This window comes from Simochromis diagramma, unplaced genomic scaffold (assembly GCF_900408965.1).
Source record: "Simochromis diagramma unplaced genomic scaffold, fSimDia1.1 OVJJ01000413.1, whole genome shotgun sequence".
Classification (NCBI taxonomy): Eukaryota; Metazoa; Chordata; class Actinopteri; order Cichliformes; family Cichlidae; genus Simochromis; species Simochromis diagramma.
The window spans coordinates 3,514,528-3,537,113 of record NW_024386948.1 but is presented as its reverse complement, the minus strand read 5'-3'; the positions used below and the strand labels follow the sequence as shown (position 1 = coordinate 3,537,113).

The 22,586-nt window shown below is 43.0% G+C and overlaps 2 protein-coding genes across 2 annotated transcripts; both read right to left on the bottom strand.

Annotated features, from left to right (window-relative positions):
* Positions 1-1,917: 1,917 nt before the first annotated feature.
* Positions 1,918-12,950, bottom strand: lpcat4 (lysophosphatidylcholine acyltransferase 4). The gene is made up of 13 exons (XM_040038385.1): positions 12,516-12,950; positions 11,247-11,610; positions 9,235-9,347; positions 8,348-8,408; positions 8,112-8,170; positions 7,283-7,317; positions 5,265-5,319; positions 4,872-4,954; positions 3,888-4,013; positions 3,632-3,788; positions 2,795-2,887; positions 2,368-2,503; positions 1,918-2,238 (listed from the first exon to the last, which is right to left on the bottom strand). Exons 1-13 carry the CDS (start codon positions 12,606-12,608, stop codon positions 2,087-2,089), a joined length of 1,527 nt encoding a protein of 508 aa, XP_039894319.1. The 5' UTR covers positions 12,609-12,950; the 3' UTR covers positions 1,918-2,086.
* A 2,850-nt stretch (positions 12,951-15,800) lies between these two features.
* Positions 15,801-22,133, bottom strand: emc4 (ER membrane protein complex subunit 4). The gene is made up of 6 exons (XM_040038301.1): positions 21,995-22,133; positions 20,545-20,689; positions 19,699-19,813; positions 18,930-19,083; positions 18,693-18,853; positions 15,801-16,528 (listed from the first exon to the last, which is right to left on the bottom strand). The coding sequence occupies exons 2-6, from the start codon at positions 20,646-20,648 to the stop codon at positions 16,493-16,495; spliced, it is 570 nt and encodes a 189-aa protein (XP_039894235.1). The 5' UTR covers positions 20,649-20,689; positions 21,995-22,133; the 3' UTR covers positions 15,801-16,492.
* Between the last annotated feature and the right edge of the window lie 453 nt (positions 22,134-22,586).

The window sequence follows — 22,586 nt, the reverse complement described above, 5'->3', positions numbered from 1 at the left end:
ACTGTCCCGATTCTCTCCCTGTTCCACTGTGTCATTGATTTTAGAACGAGCTTTAATGTTTTTTTCGTCTCACTCTGTCCTGTTTCCCTTTGTTCCTTTACAGCCTCACGCCACCATTCCTCTCCTCGTGTCTCACAGTCAAACTCTTTAGACACTTTCCTCATGTCCTACTTTCCAGCTTTTTGAACTTTGCCTTTTGCGTGCCCTCTGCACTAATTGTTCACTACGCTGGCTGATCATAGTCTGAGGCCTTTAGCCTTCGGCGCAGAGACGTATTTATATAAGATTTGCCAGTTACGACTTGTAGGTTAAAAGTCGGTTACCGTTTAGCTTTCTCATTTTTCACCTTTAACCTTTGAACGTGAATAATTAGGCGCTAAGAAGCAGAGAGAGCTAGATCAAAGTATGCTCCAAATTAACCTGCGGATATATAAAATTGAAGAAATTGAAGTATAAAACAGGTCAAATGTTCTAAAACATTGATTCTGTTCATACAGTTGTTTAATGTTTTCTATTTTTTTTCATGATGTACAATTTTGGAAACTTTTGTCAACTTTTTCACAACAAGCCGGATATTTCAAAGGGTGAGAGGACTCTTTGTATAGAGCTGAATTGCTGCTGAACTTATCCAAACGCAAGGCTGGAACAAAGCGTGTAACATACTGTGTTTGTGGGCGACAGTCCATCTCCTCTTTAGGGATGAGGTTTCTCTGATTTCGAGTTTTTCGACCTGTCTCAGAGTTCAGAGAGCGCTGCAGCATGGTTCTGGATCTTCTTTATTATCTATATGTTTTTTTTTCTTTCCTTGCATGATGGAGTTTTAACTCGCCCTTATAAACACAGCGATGCTGGTTTTGTTTGCGTTTGAGAAGGCGTGCCCTCGAGGGGTAAAAGGTCACATACATTCACCCAGATCCAGTGCGTGTTTCAGAGATAATTTTTAACCCAGACTCTTTGCGGCTTTATTTTTTTCTTTAAATGTTCAGCTACGTTGCTCATGCTCTCTGGGAATCCTCGGTTTACAGCAGGCAGTGTTACTGAGTAACGTGAGCAGTTGTGAGATATTCCACCAGATGTTTTAAGAGGTTTTGCACTACTTTTGCAGCCTTTTATCTATTTCATTGTGCTCTTCAGTTTTTAAATATCATTATCTTGCTCATTATTACTCAGCTTCTTTCACAACCCTGTGGAGCAACAGCGTGAGCACAAAGAAGTTAACCAGCTCACCTCCTGCAACCACTTTTCCGAGAATATGCGCTTCTTTTGCAGTTTGGACTCCTGACATTTCTTTGGAGGTGGAGGAACACCAAAGTAATTGCTTAAAGGAGCTTGCTTCTTCGACATCTTTAAGAGTTCTGAACAAATGTCTGTCCTCTTATGAAAATCTTATGTACGCAAACACGCGTTGCAACTTCTTATCTGGTGCGCGTCTTTTATTTTGACAGTGCATGCGCACCTGTGTACCACTTATGTGCACCCCGGTTATAGTCAACTTTTTTAAAACTTATATTAGCTTTGTCATGTCTTTTATTGAGCTATACATTCAGATGGCACGTTATTGGGCATACGTGTACAACTGTTTTTGAGTGAGTGCATATACTTCTCAAAACGATTAAAGGAACACGTCAAGATTTGACTATGTGAATGAAAGAGAATAGAGTCAGAATTCAGGAATGATGGAGGACATGACAGCAGCTCATTTACTTGACACTTTATTTGTCACGTGTAAACAAAAATACACAAATTCATGTAGAAAAAATAAACCTTTGGACTCTTATAAAAACCCCACCTCAGCAAACATTCAAAGAAACTTTATAAATAACACGTTCAAGACCTTTGGACTTTAACAGCATCTGAAGCAAAGATTTATTCAGAGTAACACACACACACACACACACACACACACACACACACACACACACACACACACACACACACACACACACACACACACACACACACACACACCTGAGAGAGGAACTGTATAAATACTTCAATGAACACATCACGCCTCACATGTCTACAATCTTCTGTCCAGTATTCCGGTTCAATCTGCCCCCCCCTAAAATAATCCACTGCGAGGTCCTCATTCAGACTTCTTGCTGTTGTTGTAAACTGATCCGTTATTGTTCACAGACCTCCCGTTGGATAGAGTACCTGCAGCCTCCTCGGGCCTCAGGTACTCTTTCGTCACTTTCTGAAAGGTTGGGTGGGCAGTCAGCACCCGCAGCAGACTCTCTGTGGAAACAAATCCACAGCAGGGATGGTTTTTACTACTGTCTAGTAACAGGCATTCACTGACCGCCCTGGTTCTTGAGGGAAATTTGTTCTTTTGCAGCTCATCTACACTGTTCAGCTGATTCTCACCTTCAGTGAGCCGGTTCTGATCGGAGGCGGCGGCGTAGAGCTCGGCAATTCTGTGCTGAGGGATGCCCACCAGCGCCTCCATCAGGTCCGACAGCTCCCTTTCACTCAAGCTGCCTCCGCCCTCTCTGTTAAACAACTGAAAAACAAACAGTGAACAATCAAGAAAACAGCAGGAGGTACAAAAAGGCTCCTTATGGAGGTGAAGACTGTTTTTGTGCAAGCCGATCGAGCCTAAGTTCCACAGTTTGAACTCAGGGAAGAGTCACAAATCCCACTGGGGGAGTCAGTCTTAAAAACTAAAACATGCAGGGCTCTTTAATTCTGTAATTTCTTACTGTGGAGTTAAAATTATATCCTGACTATGTGTCATATTTCTAAAGGCAGACAGGGGAAAGTGGAGAAAGGTGAGGCGATCAGCAGGACTTACAGTGAAAGCAGAGTGAAGCAGTGTCTTCAGGTCAACACATCCAGTCAGGGGTGCGACACTAAAATAGATGTGCCTCAGGTCCACAGAGTCATCCTAAAACACACAGATTACATCAGCACCTTCTCCCTCTCAGCTTTTTAAATGTTGCATAATCTGAAAAAGCACAGATGAGTTATTATAACGCCTCATTTATAAATCAAAACACCAAAATCACAATGCACTCCTCTTTATGATATGCCCCAAGATCTGTTTGCTCTCGGTAAACACAGCAGGGCTTTTTAAATCCAGGATCCTGTGGTTAGAAGAAGCAGCTGCGAGTTTGTGACTTATCGGTTAACATTCATCAGGGTTTAGTTTGTCCTTGCTCCTCTGAATAGATCTGCTCTTTCTGTGGATTGTGAGAATCATCTGTACCGTTCTCACTCGAGCGTCGCACAAACTCTTTAACAAGAAGCTGGCCGACGAGCTTTTAAAATGCTCTGCTCAACCTGCTGCCAGTAAGTACGAGTTACAGATGGATGGAAGGGTTTGCGTTTCACCTCGTCACTAATTGCTACACAAACATCTGCAGTTTCTAACGGCAACAGAGAAACGCGCTGAACCTTTGTCGTGCCCTCCCTCCCTGAAGAATCAGTTCATCGAAAGCAGCTGAAGCATTTCATTTTGAATCTTGTCGGCTTATCGACTTCTCAGATCTGAGTATAGTCGACTCCGCTGTCGCGAGTTCTTGTGAAAAACAAATATTTGGTGCACACAGTGTGCACTCAGGCGCAGTTTATAGCCATAAAACCTAAGAGGACGGTCTGACTCGGCTGCAGCGCATACACCCGACCATACCTTAGAGTAGAGGCTGCAGATGTGGACAGCTGTCTGCTGGTGGCTCAGCCCGAGCATGGAGGCGAGCTCCTCTGCGCTGACCTTTGCACCCTGAGCTCCTGAGCGACACCTGTCAATCATCCTGTCCAGAGCAGTCTGTACTTCATGTGCTCCCAGACTGACGGAGAGGAGGATAAAGGAGGTGAAGTAAGCTGATGTGTGATGGAGATGAAAGGTTTTAAAGTTTAGTAAAACATGAGCGGGAGTAATCTCTCACCCGTTTTTGTGCAGCAGCGTCAGCGTTTCTCTGGCTGGAGACTCCAGTGGGAGGGACAGACCACCGACTTTGCTGACGGGAACCCCACCCTCCATCACGTGGTCTGTAGCGGGGACTCCAAGGGCCCTAACACACAGGAGAAACAGCTACGTCACAACAACCAGCAGACACAAATCCCTCACCAAGAGAAAGCTTTTACTTTTCTCCTCTATCTGCCTCGTACATAAGATCCAACCTAAAACTACATGAAATATAATTTCCCGTGACCGCTCACACGTAACTACACATCATAAAAATGTGACATTGCAGAGATAACACACAAAAATCACCAAACAGAGCCAGAAAGTATTTAAAAACTCAGAAATTCAAGGACCAGAAGGCATGTTTAAACCTGCAGTTTCTCTGCATGCCACCAGGTGGTGACAACTGTTGGTAAAAGATACATTCTGGTGCTTTTGAGACAAACTGCTAACCACTTGTTGGCCCTCTGGGATGTGTGATAGGTAGGATCAAGTGAATAAGGTTCCAGTCACACAGGCCTAGAGACTGGTCTGCAACCATCTGGCAACCGCCTGTTGCTATTGACATATGTGCTGCTGGGGCCTTGTGAGACCTTTCTATTGGCTTATCTGAATAAAATTAAGCTAAACGTGTGCAGTAAGTCTTTTAATGGTAACAATACTTAGTTGATGTGGTCAGTGGAAGTACTGCAATTTTTGAATCTCCACTGTTGGTTTTGCTTACATTTTTTTTGGTGCTTGGACACAGGAATTACAGGAATGTACCTCCATTGTAATGCATGTCTACTGTAACATGAGCAACAAACCGGTTCCCCATAACAGGGAGAACCAGTAAGTGGGATTGTTAAAAAAAGAAAAGAAAAAAGGAGGCATTCAACAATCCACTTTAACTTTAATTAATCAGCGGCTGCAGCCAAACTGTTAGGCTGACGTGTCATAAAATGAGGGAAAATGTGCGCCTCACCTGGCCATGAGTTTCTGAACGTTGTCTGCGTACAGGTTGGGGTCCTTCTTCTCCTCCTCTGAAGGGTTGTAAACTGGCAGGAACTGCAGCACAATAAAGAGATAAACACTGTTTGTGTAGTCACAGTAACAACTCAACAGAGAGGCAAAAGTCAACACACACACACACACACACACACTTTTTTTTTTAAACCACGCCAACTCTGTCACACCTTTCCCCACACCCAGTCATGGCTGTAACCTGTCACTACAATTAACAATAATGTCAGATTGTGCTAAACACACACGTGGGCGTACACACCCACATCACTGAGGTGTGGGTGTGTAAAAGGACATTTCCACAAGTTGTCGATATATACGCTTTTGTTTGATAAGCTGAATGACCAGTTCTCACCTCAACAGTCACGTTGGTGTACGGCTGGGACACCGTGTGCCACAGAGCCTCGGTCCTAACAGACAGAGCAGAAGATTAGATTCATCATGAAATAATTAGCATTTTGTTTTGATTAAATCACAGTTCAGGCAGGATCCTGTGTGCAGGGGTGCTACTGTGGGGAAATATGTTAAAGGGATCTTGGTGCATAGCGCTCGATAATACTGTTTAAGAACACCTGTTTTGGTCCCGTCTGGTCCCGAGTCATTTCTGGAGGGGTATTATATTCACCTGAATAACAATGGCGCCACATTTGGCTGCTATGATGGGACAAGATCACATCTGTCCCACCAAAGACGAGCTGTGAGGTAAGGCAGGATCATTGGAGTGGAAAATCAGCATCCCCCCTTCCCTGTGTACACTAGCTACCTTTGATTAACATTTTCCCCACCCATCATTTGTCCTTTGTTTTCTGTTCTTGTGTTTTGGTATACAAAAAGAGTAATTCTGAGTTTTGATGTTGTATATTTTGTGTCAAATCTCTAAAAACGCAATAACGACATAGCAGCAGACATGACAGCAGTGAGAGTTGTCAGGTGCGGTCAGTATTACGCTGGAAAAAACGAGCACATTTCCTTAGAGTGCGAAGTCCGGAACGCTTCAGCCTCGTTTAGCTTCACAAGGGCTTCTGAAAGGTCATAAACAAAAACGCTCTCTAGGAGGAAGGCTTCCTCCACTACCATACTCTGACAATATCACACTTCTTTCTTCACTAACTTACATTTACACACTTATTACACTAAAATTTTGACCCTTATGTAGAGCTTTTTTAAAATAAACAAAAAAAACCCAAAACAAAACACTGGTTTCTGCTTTTTAAATTTTGCTCAACACGATCTCCATTCTTCTATATTGTCTACATCATAACATTTTTACAAATGACTTGATTATTTGCAACAATATTGCCAATATCCTTGCATTTTCCCCCCAGTGTAACTGAATTATTGATATGTTGTATGTGTTAAAAACAGAAGCTAAACCTGTTGGTGTGGTGGGCGGTTCACCATGGCAACGTATGCTAGTCTGGAGCAAGTTATGTTGGAGATTAGTGACAGACAGGTATGAAAACGATGGCTGCTGACTAATCTGAAGAATTGCATCGACATTCCTGGATGATCTCTCAGCTCTGTGTACAGAGAGTAGGACAAACTTGAGTTTTTAAAGTCTTTTTCTCTCCCTGATGAGCATCAGTAAGAAATACAGATTCTTAAAAGCAGCTTCAAAGGTTTACAGAAGTGGGGTGATTCTGTTTATATTCTCTTCTTGCTCTCAGACTGTTAAACACCAACAGAGCTGCAGCTGGAAGGAAAAAAACAAACCATCTCCCAAACAAAACTTTGATGGGACCCTTAACTGTAAGCACATGTCTCTTAATATTCGAGCCGTGGCACCGAGAAGTCTTTTGAACTTGTGCAGTCAGACTTTTTGCCCACTTTCCATCCCAGCTTCAAACAGGCCAAACTTTATTGATACAAGAAATCTTTTCTAGTCTGACAAAAGCACTTGAAGCTCACACACATTGTGTGTTTGTTCTCTTCATATCTCTCTGATGTAGCGGTTTTATCTTTGTAAAAAATATACACCCGTGCCCGTGATTGGTCAGACTGGCGACGCCACCTTTTTCCACACGAACGCGCTCATCTCAAGCGACGTTCGTGCGACTGCTTATCCTGATTGCAGATGTTAGCATAAGTGAAACCAGATAAAGCCAGACGTCTTGGTTGTGTTGGACTTGTTTCATAGCACAGGGCCCTGCTGATCTGTTACAGCTGACAATGATAAGCACTGCATTGAGCTTCTAGAAAAAGCATAAGGATGCTGAAAAGCTGCTCTTGTATAATTATTTTAAGCACCAAGTTCTTACTTGGAGCTTACCTTAAGTAGATTTTTATTTTCATTTGTTTCTGGGGTTTGCTAAACTAAACCCTGACATTAAACATGTGTGACAGATGTGCAGGTGAAGCAATGAAGGAACTCACCAGGCTGTGCCTTTGTACGTCCAGCGAACAGTATCCTGAAGAAGAGACAACAAATTTAAATAACCATTTAAAGTTTTCTTATCTTTCCTCTGAGTTGCTTTCCCAGAGTGGGAGGGGTTATTATTCTTTTATTTTATAGCATATATAATACCAGTCAGTCCCGGCACACCTCGGTAGTACCCAGTGTGCAAACACAGTGCCTGAGTAAACATCACAGTGTGTTCACAAATGCAACCTCAGCTGATTAAAATACAGGACTGTGTGTGCCGAACGCATCCCAGGATATGATACACTAGGCACTAAGGAGTTAGAGTTATTTGTTTATTTCCCTAGCATGATAAATCTGATTTCAGGAAGTGAAATCAGATTTTCAAATATGCAAAATATAAAGACGCCGACAAGACACGTTACGAACCCTTAATGAACACCAAGGCCATCCTTAAAGACATGATTCATTAAAGCCATTCAATCATATCATGTATGGGGTGCATGGGAAACATTTGGATAATGTTTGAGGCCCCTTTACCCAAATAGCACCTCCCTGGTACAGATCTCTCTGTGGATGAACAGCTGCAGTTTCAGGCAAACCAGCCCAGTGTGGCATAAACCTGAGCTGTGATCACAGACCTCTTTAAAAACAAAGACCCAGGAACATTTGAGAATATCTGTCACAGACCGAGGACACGGTCCAGGTACGATAAACGGAATCAGAGCCGACAAAAATGGCAGTCCTGTGTAAAATATGGAAGGGCTCAAATGATTAATATAACCTAAAAGAGCCAAAGAAGGCGTCTGCTGTCACCAGCAGCACGCCCATGGTGTTACTCACCAGCTTGTTGGGGTAATGCAGCAGCACAGGTTGGACAGGAACTCCAGCGAGAAAGGCACCTTTCGTGACACAGATGGAGACAGGAGGAAGAGAGGAGCAGTTAATCACACAGCAGCAGCACAATGTGCAGCTTCGCCCTTCCCGCTCACACAGGTCATTCCTGCATCATTTGTTCGAACGGCTGGAAAACCAGCATGATGTCACCTACGTGAGTCGCACGCGTAGGTCCCACTCACCGGGCTTGAATTTGATGAGAGCACTGCCGTTAGTCGTTGTCCCCTCGGGAAACATCAGCATCTGGACAGAAATGAAAAGAAGCGGTGAGCTGAGAGAGCGATTTCCAGGCTTGTGATGTCATGGCAGTGTTGCCACCTCACACGGGACTTTCAGACTGCTTATGGCTCCTTTCACTTTAAGCTCTTTGGGAAATATCAACATCCCTTATCTTCTCATCCACAATTTCACATAGTTATTTTACTTTTCTCTTCATAAACACTGAGTCTTTTAATCTGTGTCCCCTCTTTTTCTACCAGCAGTAACAGCTGCCCCGAGGTGACTTTTTCAGTGTGTAAACCAGGGGTCCCCAATCTCAGTCCGCGAGGGCCGGTGTCCCTGCAGGTTTTAGATCTCACCCTGGGTCAACACACCTGAATCACATGATTAGGTCATTACCAGGCCTCTGGAGAACTTCAAGACATGTTGAGGAGGTAATTTATCCATTTAAATCAGCTGTGATGGATCAAGGATACATCTAAAACCTGCAGGGACACCGGCCCTCGTGGACTGGGATTGGGGACCCCTGGTGTACACTGTTGTTAAGGACACAAATGTAAACAAATGTGTTCCCGTGAGGCAGAAAAGTGGCTCATTTCCCTCTTCTTCCATCAAGAGGACCTAATCTAATCGTGATCAACTGCTCACTTGTGACAAACTACAGATTTTTTCTAAACCACAAGTAGTAAACAACAGAAGGACCATTCCCATTAAAAGATTATCTTTAATCTGCTTTGCATTCCTCAAACTGCTGCAAAGTCTGATGTGATAATTTGGTAGAAATTTCACTTCTGTAAACAAGAACCCAGCCGAGGGAGGAGTGACATTATGTCAGCCGCCAAAGTCTCACCTGAGGCCAGTAGCCGTCGGAGGTCAACCTCTCATTGAGTTGAGCGACAGCTTTTTTTCTCGACTCTGGATCCTTCCTGCTCACCAGCACAGACTGGTTGAACTCCAGCAGAGCTGAAACACAATTAAGAAAAGAACAAGAATCAGAACCAGAAAGCAAGACACCCTGTAAGACGCAGCAGATCAGGAGCGAGCGGTGTGGGCCGCTTCTTTATCTTTGGATCTCCTCGCATGCTTGCAGAACACAGGGGCGCTGAACTCCAGGCCTCAAGGGCCGGTGTCCTGCAGGTTTTAGATCTCACCCTGGGTCAACACACCTGAATCAAATGATTATTTCATTACCTGGCCTCTGGAGAACTTCAAGACATGTTGAGGAGGTAATGTAGCCATTTAAATCAGCTGTTTTGGATCAAGGACACATCTAAAACCTGCAGGACACCGGCCCTTGAGGTCTGGAGTTCCCCCACCCCTTACTCTAACTGTTCGATGGCCAAATATCGCTCTGGATTGTTTGTGTGAAAAAGGTGGAGAGCGAATGCCTGCTGTTATCAGCACACTGCACCGTGAATACCTCCACAGCACAGGAAAATATGATGTCACCCAGGCACTTGTCATTACAAAAATGCAACCAAGTGACTAAAAGCAGATTTACAATCCAGAGGAGAAAAAAAGCTTTCTTAAAAACTTATTTGGGGGCAAAGTTGGGAAACTTTTCAGGTGTTTATTATCAGTTGTGTGGTTGTTCTATATGTGCAGTTTAACCTGTGAAATTAAGTTAAATTAGATAATGCTGCAAAATAACAGCTCAACTAGAAGTGCTGAGGGGTTTCAGGATGGATTCCCAGCAGTGAGTTTGTTTTACCCTGTGGTGGAGCTTTCTGACTGACTTCAGTTAGAAGTCAGTCAGAGAATTCAGCTAATTCAGATGTAAAGACAAGAGGATGAAAAAAGAGAGAAACAAGAAAAGATATAACTATATCTATAACTGCAAATACTGCGCATTACATTTTGACTTCTATGAAATCCAACCTAGATAAACAAGTAACTGGATAAACAAGTAACAAGTTCCTTGTAAACAAGGAAGTCTGCACTTGAAGCCTCGACCTTCATGTTGTCATCGGAGGCTGAGTCAGCAGAATGGCCGAGGGGTTCCCGTAAAAGATAAAACACGCGATCAAAGGCAGATTTCTCTCCTACAGCAGACATGGAGACATCTGAAAGGAAGCAGCATGTACGCCCTATGTAAGACCATAGCTCAGCAGCACCTTACATCAGCATGCAATAAGCTGTGTGGGCAAGTTTGCAGGGCTTCTAGCACGGCGGCAGCAGAATTCTCAAGAAAAGGAGGCACACATTAATCTAACAGTTAATTTCTTTATTCATTATCGGTGTCAGAAATGTGCGAGTGTGCTTCAGCTCCTCAGAGGCTACGGTGATGGCTTCAACGCAAACAAGTTCACGGATCATCTGCCTCCATCTCAGTCTCTTTGTCTCATTTCTGCTCTTGTCCATTCTGATCATTCCCAGGGAAAATCTAAGCATCTCCATCTTTCTGTCAGTGCCATTGTCTCCAAACCACACATTACATCACATCACAGCAGGCCTCACTACTATCTTGTAATCATACCGTGTACATTATAACATACCATAATAGACCCATTTCTGTAATATACTTACATATCTATATTATTGCTAATATATATTGTAATATATCTATATCACTAAAGCACTTCTGGATGGATGCAAACTGCATTTCGTTGCCCTGTACCTGTGCAATGACAATAAAGTTGAATTCTATTCTAATTCTATTCTAAAGCTTCCCTTTCACTCTTGCTGCTATGCTTCTGTCATGTCATAGTTCTCTGACACCTATCCCTGTACAATGTATGTAATTTCTAACTGTTTTACTTGAAAATTGCCATTATTGTCGACCCACAATAAAAAAAAATGCGCGTGAAGGAAATGTATACATTGATAAATCTTAAGAACTAGCTAAGATCTACTCTTGTTTACCTCCTATGACCGGCAGGCTGGTGTTCTCTGACCTCGACACCACCGTCGCCAGCTGGGCCGGGCAAAAAACCAGCATGTCCAGAAAGCTGCTGTGGGGCGCCACCACCAGCACCGGAGCCTCCTTCAGGTTTGCCCTGCGACCTTTGACCTTAATCCAGTAGAAACCCAGAGAGAAGAACACAGCTCTGCTCAGCAGCCAGATGATTGGGTGGTAAAACCAGCGGCGCCAGCCTTCTACGGGTTTGGAGCGCTCCTCCTCGGACAGGCCGGCCAATCGCAGCCGGGCGATGGGCCACATTATAAGGAAGAAAAGGACCGCCAAGGTGACGCGTATGGGGAAGAGGATGCTGCCGAGGATGATACCCTGTGAGATCAGAAGAAACACATTAAATGCGCAGTCACACATACGACCCAATAAATCTCATACCGCTCAGAAACTGGACTTTGCATGATTTGAAATTAGCAGCGCTGCGATAAATACATTTGTTTAAACCTAATTTCATCAGAATGAATCACAGTGGACATTTTTGCTTAGCAAATATTTACAAATGAGGCACAGATTTCTGTCAAATAATGTAACAGACGTTCTCCTTTATTGGTTAGTTAGTTTATTCAGTCACCAAAGTCCCATTCTGTGACAGGAAAACCCTGATTTGTAGCTATTAAATAGGCTTTTTTTTTTAATGGTTTTACAACTTTAGTCTGAAACTACTGAATAAAATTAAGATTAGAGCTTTGCACCTGTGAAGTTCGTCCTGCGTATAAGGGGAACACACTCAGATGCCCATAGAGGTGCAGTTTCACACATGTTTATAAATTGAAAGCCTATCTCATTACTTCCCAGCCACACTGATAAGTTTTCCAAAGTTGTGCAACCCTCTGGTATGTTGTTCTCATCATCAAGCCCGCTTATCCGTGCTGGGAAACATTTATGACTTGGCTCATTTGCTTGTGATCTCAGAGAAACAGGGAGCTGTGGAAGCCTAAACTGAAGATTGTATCGATATGAGAAAAAAAATTTTGGGCAAAAATAGAAGAAAATGGGAAACCGGAAGAGTCCCACGAGAAAACGCTTGATAGTAAATACTTCGTAAATAACTTTTTAGTGACTGGCTCCTCTTTCCGTGTTGGTAAAAATCATCATATGGTTGGTTTCAGGTGTTAACACTCAATGTTTGAATGACTGATGGTCACTAAAATTAAACACGTCATCATATGCGTTTTTCTATTTTATTTTCTATATTAAATCGATATATATTTGAGCGTTACCCGGATCCTTTGCTGCCTGGTCAGCTTCATCGTGTGAATGAACGGATGTGGATACTCCTGCGTTGCCGAGTAACCGTCGTCGATCCTCTCCATGGCGCGAGGTAAACTGGAAAAGTTTTTATTAATTTTCTTAAAGGAATTTTAACACTTAAAAAAGTAATTTACACTCCCTGAGGGGTTGATTAAAAAGTTACATAAAGCTGTCACTTCCCCTGTTTGCTTTTATTTTAAATTAAAAAGTTAATTAAAGTGCCTCGCGCACTCTATTAAAAAGAGCAGTTAGCTAGTAGAAGCCAAACGCTCGCGTGCAATCCTTTGAAGCAGCAAAAACATAAGACGACAACCATCTAAAAACCATCTAAAAACCAACTTCTCCGGTCCTTCTCCTCCACATGGCCAAATAAACGCCACAGCAACGCCACCCAGCCTCATTTAAAGCTTCGCCTCACCCCGTCCGTCCCCTACGTAAGCTCACAGCCCGGCCCCACCAGCAGGACAGCCAAGTCGGACCAGACAAACCGGTCGGAAAGCATCTATGGAATTGTTATTAAAAAAGAAATAAAAATCTGTGTGTGGGGGGGTGTGTGTGTGACAAATTGAGTGTTACCATACGACTGTCAAAAAAGTGACAAGTGATGTCATACAAAAAAACAAAACAAATTTCAGTAATTTTAACACATCTAGATTAACTTTAATAAGTATAACCATAAAGTGCATGCGCAGAACCACCGCTCGAATCAGGATTCTATGACGATTGTCTCTCCCTCGAGGATCTCATCATTTGGATATTTCAATTTACCAGATTTTTACCAGTCCTAGCTTTTTCATTTGCTACTTGTGAATCTTATACCAGTATGCTAGCTGGCTAAAGCGGAATTTATACTAGTCTCAGGTTGGGGTGTACAGATGTTGGACAAGGGATTTAGACACATTTGGACAGGGTGCGAGACTGGGTGAATGAAGCTGGTATTACAAAACGCTCCGTCAGCTCAGTTAGAGGAGGAAGGTGCTGTGTAAGCACCAGTCCGTCAATCTCTCAGAAGGATGAAGTCTGCTCAGTCCTGAAGATGTGCAGTGGAGGAGAGAGTGTCCAGATGTGTAACTTTGTGTCACTGTGTGGCATGGCAGCTGCTCCCTGACAGAGAAGAAGGCTCTTTAAACATAATCTCTGTACCAGTAATGCAGACGATGCTACCCTCTCTGTGTGTCCTCTGTGCTGTTTGTAAATATAATGCACACTGTGTGGCAGTACTGTGATAAGATGAAGATACCTGTGAAGAAGACTATATATATTTAATATGTTTTGGCACATTTCTGAATCTCAGATGTTACATTAAGAGCCAAGCTTTCATGTTTATTCACTGATGACTACCAAACGCTGTGAAAGCCTCATGGCCTCTGGGGTTTCTGCCATACCTGATCGTTCTGTTCTGGGTGTTCCTGCTGATAAATCCACACCCACAAGAAGAAGCAAAAGGAATGGAGGAATGGAAAAGTTTGGAATGAGGCAAAGACAGAAGTTGAAATTCACTGCCGGCTGAGCTGAACTTTTATTTTGATACTTACTTCCTGTAATTGGCTAAATGTTGATACAAGCGCGTTGTAAAGGCCTGCTTTCAAAACAGGCTCATAAATGTTATTCACCAAGACGGCTCTGTGTGAAGCCTGAAGCATCCATTCAAAAATTATTTACTGGTATCATTTATGTTATATATATGTATTTCTTATTTTCCCATTAGACATACATGATTTAACAAAACACACATTTTTAATCTTCTCATCAGGGACCTATAAGTATATGTCCTGATAGCCAGCAGACACACACCCACGCATCCTGCTCACTACAGCAGGTGGTGAGCCCACGTCTCCTCTTCAGGCTGGGCCCGGTTGGGTCTCATGGGGTAAGACCCTGGCACCAGGCACTCTCCCTTGAGATCCCTCCCAGGCCTGGCTCCAGGGTGGGGCTTCAGTGGTTTTCTGAATCCCTCCACCAAGGTGTGGGGAAAGAAGCCAGTTGAGTGTGTACATACATATATAAGAAGTAGAAGGTGAAGCCCAAAGTGGTCCAGGTGGTAAAAGAAGGATTAGGAGCTAATGTGATGTTCTTTGGTTTTACTCTGTTAGTGTTTTTGTTAGTTCCTGCAGCACAGTCAGATATATCAAGAGTATAGAGGAGTTCTCCTGAGACAGGCCGTCACATAAGGAGAGCTGGATGGGGCTGTAGAGCGACTTTAACCCAGCAGGAGCCTCTGCTCCAACCAGTACCTTCATTTGCACCAAAACAGCTGAAATGGATTCAAAGTGGTTTCTGCTTCTGAACCAGAGACTAATCTCACTGAAGGATCTTTTAAAACCAGTTACATTAAAGGAATATCTTTGCTACCTCTGTGAATTCATGACTGTGGTTCAGGTTATTTATTTCCAGGATTTCTGAAAACATTCAGGACAGTGGGACTTAACTGAAAGTGATTAACATTTGAAGCCAACCCCAGTATAAATCCAGAAATCCTTTAAAGTGTTCTTTATGACTATGATAGACAAACATTTGAAAAAACCAAAAAGAGACTTGGGAGGCTTTGTGACATCTCAGAAAATCCAAACTAAATCAGACCTTTTGAACTGGGTTTGTGGACAGGGTGCGGTAAATATCAGACTAAAAACAATCTTATCGGCCGTGCCTTCAGGTGTGCATTTTTCTCTTGCAACCAGTCATATTGTGTAATATCATATCACTCTGACATATTAAACAACTGTGTGCTTATGGCTGAAAAATGTCATAACTGAGCAAATAAACTGAAGTTTTTTCCTCCAGATTTAAACATGTTGGACAAGAAGACCCAAAGTCTGACATGGTCCCCAGTAGTTCACACCTAAATCACCAAAAACATGAATGGTAAATGGCCTACATTTGTATAGCGCTTTACTTAGTTCCTAAGGACCCCAAAGCGCTTTAGTCATTCACCCATTCACACACTGGTGGATGGCAAGCTACATTGTAGCCACAGCTGCCCTGGGGCGCGAGGCTGGCGCCACCGGGCCCTCTGACCACCACCAGTAGGCAAACACGGGGTTAGTATCTTGCCCAAGGATATTTGGCATGCAGCCAGGAGGCAGCCTGGGATCGAATCACCGACCTTCTGATTAGTGGCTGACCTGCTCTGCCACCCCTACAGCCTTCATTAGAAGTTTTATAGTTTAGTTTCTGTGTAATTCCACTGAACATTAAGTATCTTCATGAAACAACTTACCAAAAAAACCACTGCAAAAATAATCAAACATCCAAACTCATTTGAATTCAACCAATAAGGATTTATTTCCTAGAATATTTTCATAGGGAAAAAAACAAATCTGCATAAATTAAACAAACCTATAAATTAAACAGGTGAGTAAATGCTGTGGGCTAGCTTGGTGAGTTCATGTTAACATAATGAAGCGTTCACAACAAACTGAACGACTGATGGAAGAAAAACAAGAAAGAAAACTACTCTACTATTCATGAGAAATGACCTCCTCCCAGGGACTCCCTCAGGAGTTACAGGTAACACTCTGCCATTAGTGATGTTTACCCTCCGAAAATAACCTTGTCGATAATCTCGTATTTTTAGCATGTGAAGTATGTGTCAAGTGAAATTACAGTAGTTGAACAGAAGTAAATATGATGATGATGATCAGCTGGCTTTAAGAAAAGAAGAACGTCAGAGGTGACGGCAAACGTAAGCAGAGCAGCTGGCGGAAGTAACGTTTCTCTGATAAAAGGCAAATAGTGTATGTGTGTGTGAGATGAAACCCTGGCGGTGCCATTTTAGCTGCTGCGCTCGAGCCTGGATCTGCTGAGGACGGGAAAAAAAAGCCAGCTGGATTTTCCTCCATGTCAGCTTTGCCGGGCGGCCTCGGTGGCGCGGCTCAGGCGGAGTATTTACAGTATCTAACCTCTGAAGGTCAACATATCAATCCTTTGCATGCACACGTGGTCCTCTTCACAACACCATCCCTCCTCCCATGATCTCCATCCTCTGTGGAGAAGACAAATGTGGGTACAGTGAGAGGCAGTAACCAGTGTGACAAAACACCTGCAGGGACCTGTGTGACAACTGAAACACTAAAACTGGGAAACACTACTCGGTTAAACTAATTACCCATACTTAATTAATTGGCAGTTAGCTGCTGGTTTCAAGCTCTTATAGTCAGGAACACGTGGCTGTCACTGTGACAGGAAAATAAAGAAGCCTGAAACACTGCGAGCTGGAAAATGAGTGGAAACTAGAAGGAGTTTTTTCACTAATAGTGTAAAATACAGACAATGTTTAACCTCGTTTAGCTCTTTTCCCCATACAGCCGACATCTGAAGACCTCCCCTCTGACACCTCAGCATATATCAATAAAAAGGTGCTTTGACCACCGTTAGAATACTTTCTGGGTTTTTTCTGGGTAGCTCCACAGGCAGACACCACCCTCACTAACTTCTGATGCAAACAGTCATTCATATTTCCCTGTAAACAGGCCTTAAATATGACATAAACCACTCAGTGATGAAAAGAGCTTCAGATGTTACTCCAAGTCTGCTTTCAAGGGGTAAAGAGGTAAATGATGCCCAAGTTGGACTGTTTTCTGACTAATTCACACAGGCCTACACACCAGTTAGCAACCATCAGGTAACCTTTGTTTGCTAAAGAAAAAAAATGTGTATTCCCCAACTGGTTGGGAAGTGGTTGCAGGAGGTTGCTGGGTAATACCAAGTGAAACTGGTAACAAAGTTACTTCCGGCTGTGCACTTATACAAGCGGTTGCCATAGCAACTAGCTCCGTATGTTTGATTCAGGGACATTGCATACTCTTCCTGAGGGAAATCCAGAAGCACATCAGGGAACTTTTGCTTGCTGCACCTACAACCAACTTGCAATCGTTTTACTTGCAAGCAGACCTGCAAATGATTCAGTCACACTGTGAAGGAAGGAAGGAAACAGACTCTCAGCATTAACTGTTTGATGTTTATGTGCAGTCACCCCTCAAAGGCCCACTCTGAGGTATTTTAACATTAAAAAGGTAAGATTTTATTTGTTCCTGCATGTTACAAAGATGTTTCTGACGACCAAATAAATACATCATTGATAACGCAAGGTTTCTCCCATGACCTCAGGAAAATTTGAAACTAAGCCAATTCTGCCCCCTACTGAGCTAGAAACAGTAGTTCAGCAGGTTGAGGATCGTGACACGTCTGTTTTATAAGAACTTAATGAAGAAGCCAAAAAGCCTGAAAACATGAAAAAATTACTTTACAGACCAAACCTACTGTGCCATTTTTCAGGTATTGTGTTTCTGGCAGACAGCGCAGTGGTTCACACATTCACAGAACAAGTGAAGGGTCACCACTTCCACACACATCCCTTCAAAGGCTGCATTAGAAAGAATCTGCCAAATCAAACATGTAGAGCTGCTCACAGCAGCTTTTATCAACAAACAGTCCGACGAAGCCAAAAGCTGAGCTAATGGAAAGCTTGTGTCAGACTCTGTACCTCATTTTATTGGCTGTATTTTTAACTAGAATTACTCAAAATGTGAACAAAGTGTGAAAATCTGCTCAGTGGCAGATTGTACTGCTCCGTCATGACAAACAATGAGGTGTTTTTATTTTCCCCTGTAAACAAACCACTTACAGCTTTCCCTTTTTATTTGTAAGCAGGGGGTCCACAGAAATTTGGGGTAATGAGCTGCAGAAACCTTTATCTAATTTAATAAAGTTTAAGCCCAAACATCGGCTGTGCTGCTGGATTTCTTTGTGGACAAACTGAGACAAGTTTTATAAATATGAATGTACTTAAACTTTACACTTAAACAGAAGGGACAATTCTAAAGGTTAACGTCATCATTTATTATCATTTTTTACTATTACTACCATTATACCCATTCTTATTACTACTATCATTATTATTAATATTACTACTAAAAACACTGGGTACCAGCAGTGCTACCTGTCAGCCTCCTAGTACACACATCTATGGTATCAATTATAGAATCTGCATCTCAGCCCTTGTTCAAGTCATTGCATATACAAGATGTACAGAAAACTTGACCTCTGACCTTCAGGTCAAGGTCAAACTCATCTTAGATTTTTAGTAGATACAGTTAGGGTATCAATTTGAAGAACTATTTATCCCTGCTGCACGTTTACGACCTTACCTGCGGCGGATCTATGAACGCCAGCCAATCGGACGAGTGTGTCGGGAGCAGTCCCATCGACTGACACTTGTAGATGGCCAGCGCCGAGCCCAGGAGGTTTCCGATCAGGTAGACGAGGCCTTGGAGCCACTGCTGGCTGGAGCTCTCCAGCAGCTTGAAGGCTGAGGCGGAGAGGATGAAAGGAGCAGTTAGCATCCGGTCAGGAACATAAACGGTGTCTGAGCGCTGGATACTCACTGGCAGACATGGACATGAGAGCCTGGATGGGCCTCCAGGCCATCATGCACACCATCATGATGGGGAAGATGGAGATAGTGTTGCCCGACATGTACATGATGAACAGGTTCATGGGGATCTGCTTCAGGGGCCCAAGGGCCACGTCCCAGCACCTCTGCACCACAGCAAGACGAGAGAGTGGGCGGGGTCAGACCAAGTACCACATGTTTGATTTAAATCCCTGCTAAAGACCCTCTTATGTCCACCCAAAACTAAGCCTCGCTTTCTTTACTGAGCTCTTTTCTTTTCATTGTAAGCAGATCACCTTCATTCTAACACTTTTGTGAGGAAACATTTTGACTGTAGTCCTATTGTTTTAAATGTCCTATCAAAATAAAAGCGACTGTCTTTAAGGCACCTATTCCAAAGTACGGGCTGACCACTCATGGTGAGAAGGCACATAGACTCTCCTCTGTGCCAGTTCCAAAATCCACATCCAGTTTCTGCCCAAAGTACTGATTCCACATGTTTGACAGAATAACTATGTACACCATGGTTATTATAGTCATTATAAAGCTAGTACAAAAACTATACAACTACAGTAAAAACAAAATCTGGATGGTCACTGTAAAAAGATTTGTTATTGTGTTTATTTCTCACAAAAGTAAAGCAAAACTAATTCAGCAATGGTAGCTTCACCTATGAAGTTAAATAGACATTAAATCCACAGACTGGTGGTTGGGACCATTCAAACAGGAGGGAAAATGTGTGTATCTGGAGCTTTTCTCACCTTCTCCACCAGGTTCTTGTCAGTCTCCTGGATGCTGGTGTCGGGGACCGGTTTCTCAGAGTAACCGATGGGGTAAACCACATCTCCCTGACCGCCCTGCCGGTCACCGCGGCTCCTGCAGCGGGAATAAAAATGACCAGATTTAACCTTTATTCACCGTCTCGTAAACTCTGCCGTTTAATTTAATATCAGCATTTAAACCACTCAAGACAAGAGTGTAAAGCCCACATGCACACACTGTGAGGACGCCCAGGTAAACAAAGAGAAACTGGATTAGGTGATTTCTAAAAAGTTTGGAGGCAGAAATAATCTGTAGTTTAGGCGGGACATAAGTAAAAGGTTGCTAGTTTAAGTCTAGCAGGAGACACAAATGCCCTTTGGCGTTGAATCAAGATGAGCATTCGATGTACAACTTCTAAGTTTAGACAGGACACACTCCCAAACTGTTCACTGGGAATGGGACAATTACCTGCCAGGAAAGATTTTGAGCCATACTGAATGTAACACAATTACTTAAATTCTCAGTTTATGAAACTTTAAATAAAAGCAGCGACCTGTACTGAACTGAATGGACTTTTTTCAACTTTAATTACACCTGGAACACAGCAGTCTGGCAATGCAGGGAGGCAGAAATATTGAAAGGGACGTGCTGAAAAGTGAAACCATTACAGGATAACAGACTTGTTGTTTAATAATTCATTAAAGCCAGAATCATATCTTACATGTAAATTCGATCACCTGGACAGAGCTGTTACCTGCACTACTCTCACCTCCACGCCAGAGCTTTTGTCCACACCTCCTGGTGGTGTGGACAAATGTTCAGGGTACGTGTCAGTTTCCATTTACCTGGTGTTGCCCAGGCTCAGCTCCAGAGCCCACTTCATCCTCCTGGCACCGCTTCCTCCTCTTGTTGACAGAGCTCCTCCTCCTTGTCCTCCTGGAGACGCCATGGCAACCAACTACACTGCTGGACCTCGGAGACAGAAAGCACCTGCACAGATAGGATGCATAAATAACTGCAGACGTAAAAGGCTTGTGCAGCTTTCTGTTAAGCCAAAGACAAAATATGAGAATAAAACACCAGTCGATAAAAGGAAGTCATTGATTTCAGACATCGAACAGGTTTCATCCTTTTAATCTTCCCCAAAAGGAAAACATTTTAACCACTTATTATAAAGTAATGTTACATTTAATCAGGAAAATAGAACCCACAAATCCATCAACACAGGCAACACTGCCTTAACCACACACAGCCACCTTTACTACTGCAGAAGCAGCAGCTACACAGTCGCTGTCACTTCAGACCCGTTTTAAATCTTCACAGAATAGATTAAAAGATGCTCAGTTGGTACCAAGAAGATGTTATGGACACCACTACACCACCAGCACCTGAACTGCAGATAAAGGCAGAATGGATCCATGCTTTCATGCTGTTTACTGGTAACTCTGACCCTACCATCTGAACGTCGCAGCAGAAATGGAGGCTTATCAGACCTGGCAACATTTTTTGTTGTCTAGTTTTGAAGTGCAGCAAGGCATTTTCACTCAAAGAACTTGGCTCGCTACATATTTTCCATGCAAACTCTAGAGATGGTTGTGTGCCAGCAGATCAGCATTTTCTGAAATACTCAGACTAGCATGTCTTGCAGCAGCAAGCATGCCACGTTTAAAGTCACTTAAATCAACTTACTTTCTTATCTGATGCTCAAGTTTGAACTTCAGCAGGACGTCTTGACATTTCTACTTGTCTAATGTATTGAGGGCAATGGAGAAAGAAAGGTGTACCTAATAAAGTGACCAGTGACCTGTCACCTTGTGTGTGTGTTTTAATGCTGTCAAATAAGGGAAACAGAGAAGACCTTACTCTGCAACTAACAGTGTGTGAACACACTGTGATCTCTACATGCTCTAACAGAGGAATGGCCCCTAAACAACATAAATTATTACTATCAGAGTTCCCAGTTTGTCTCCATCCTGTTCTTTCTGTAACAGATCGATCCTGGGATAACAGCCACTTCTCTGTTTTTTCTGCAGATAAAATGTCGGAACAGCTTCGGTGTCTCTGCACCTGCTAACAGCGGCCACCTCTGTTGTTATAGACCTAAAACACTAAGCACAGTTTCCCGGAGAGCTAACATTAACGGTTCAAGTGTGTACTCAACACACTGCCAGCTATAAACACAAGCGAGTCGACCAGAAGCTAAGCAGGAGGTCACCAGCGCCTCACAACGCTGTCACCAAGCAGCACGTTATAGGTGAATGAGGCAGCGGAGCGTTATTTCAAAAACTGTTGTACCTTACAGAAACATCCAACACTCTCAGGAGCTTCTTTAATCGGTGTCGTTTTAACGGAAAGAGTCGAAGCTTCCGACGTGCGCTCAGGTTTAGATAACCCCCTCGTCGCTCTCTCGACGTTTCCGGGGCTCTAAATGATGACGCAGTTTGCTGATACGGATATTACGTCATACGTCCGCTAAAATAAAATAAAATATTTATACCCAAGGGGAAAATATAATAATTAATTTTACTTTTTTAAGTTATAGAAAATAATTTGCGGGTTTAAAAAATTACCATGTACGGAGAAGATTTAAAGTGAATATTCATTTAAATAACATGGATGGTTAATTGTGGTAAGACTATTTAATTTGAGGAAAATTGAACGGCAATATGTCTGTGAAGGTTCTCAGTCATCCAGGTCATCGTAGTCAAAGGAGCTTGCAAAGAAAAGCGTCTGGACTTCTTTAAGTTACTTGAAGACGTTTCACCTCTCATCCGAGAAGCTTCTTCAGTTCTAAGGTCAAATGGTGGAGAGTCCCAGATATAAACCTAGTGGGAGTGACCCCCCACAGAGGGACAAAAGGACCCCCTGATGATCCTCTAATCGCCTG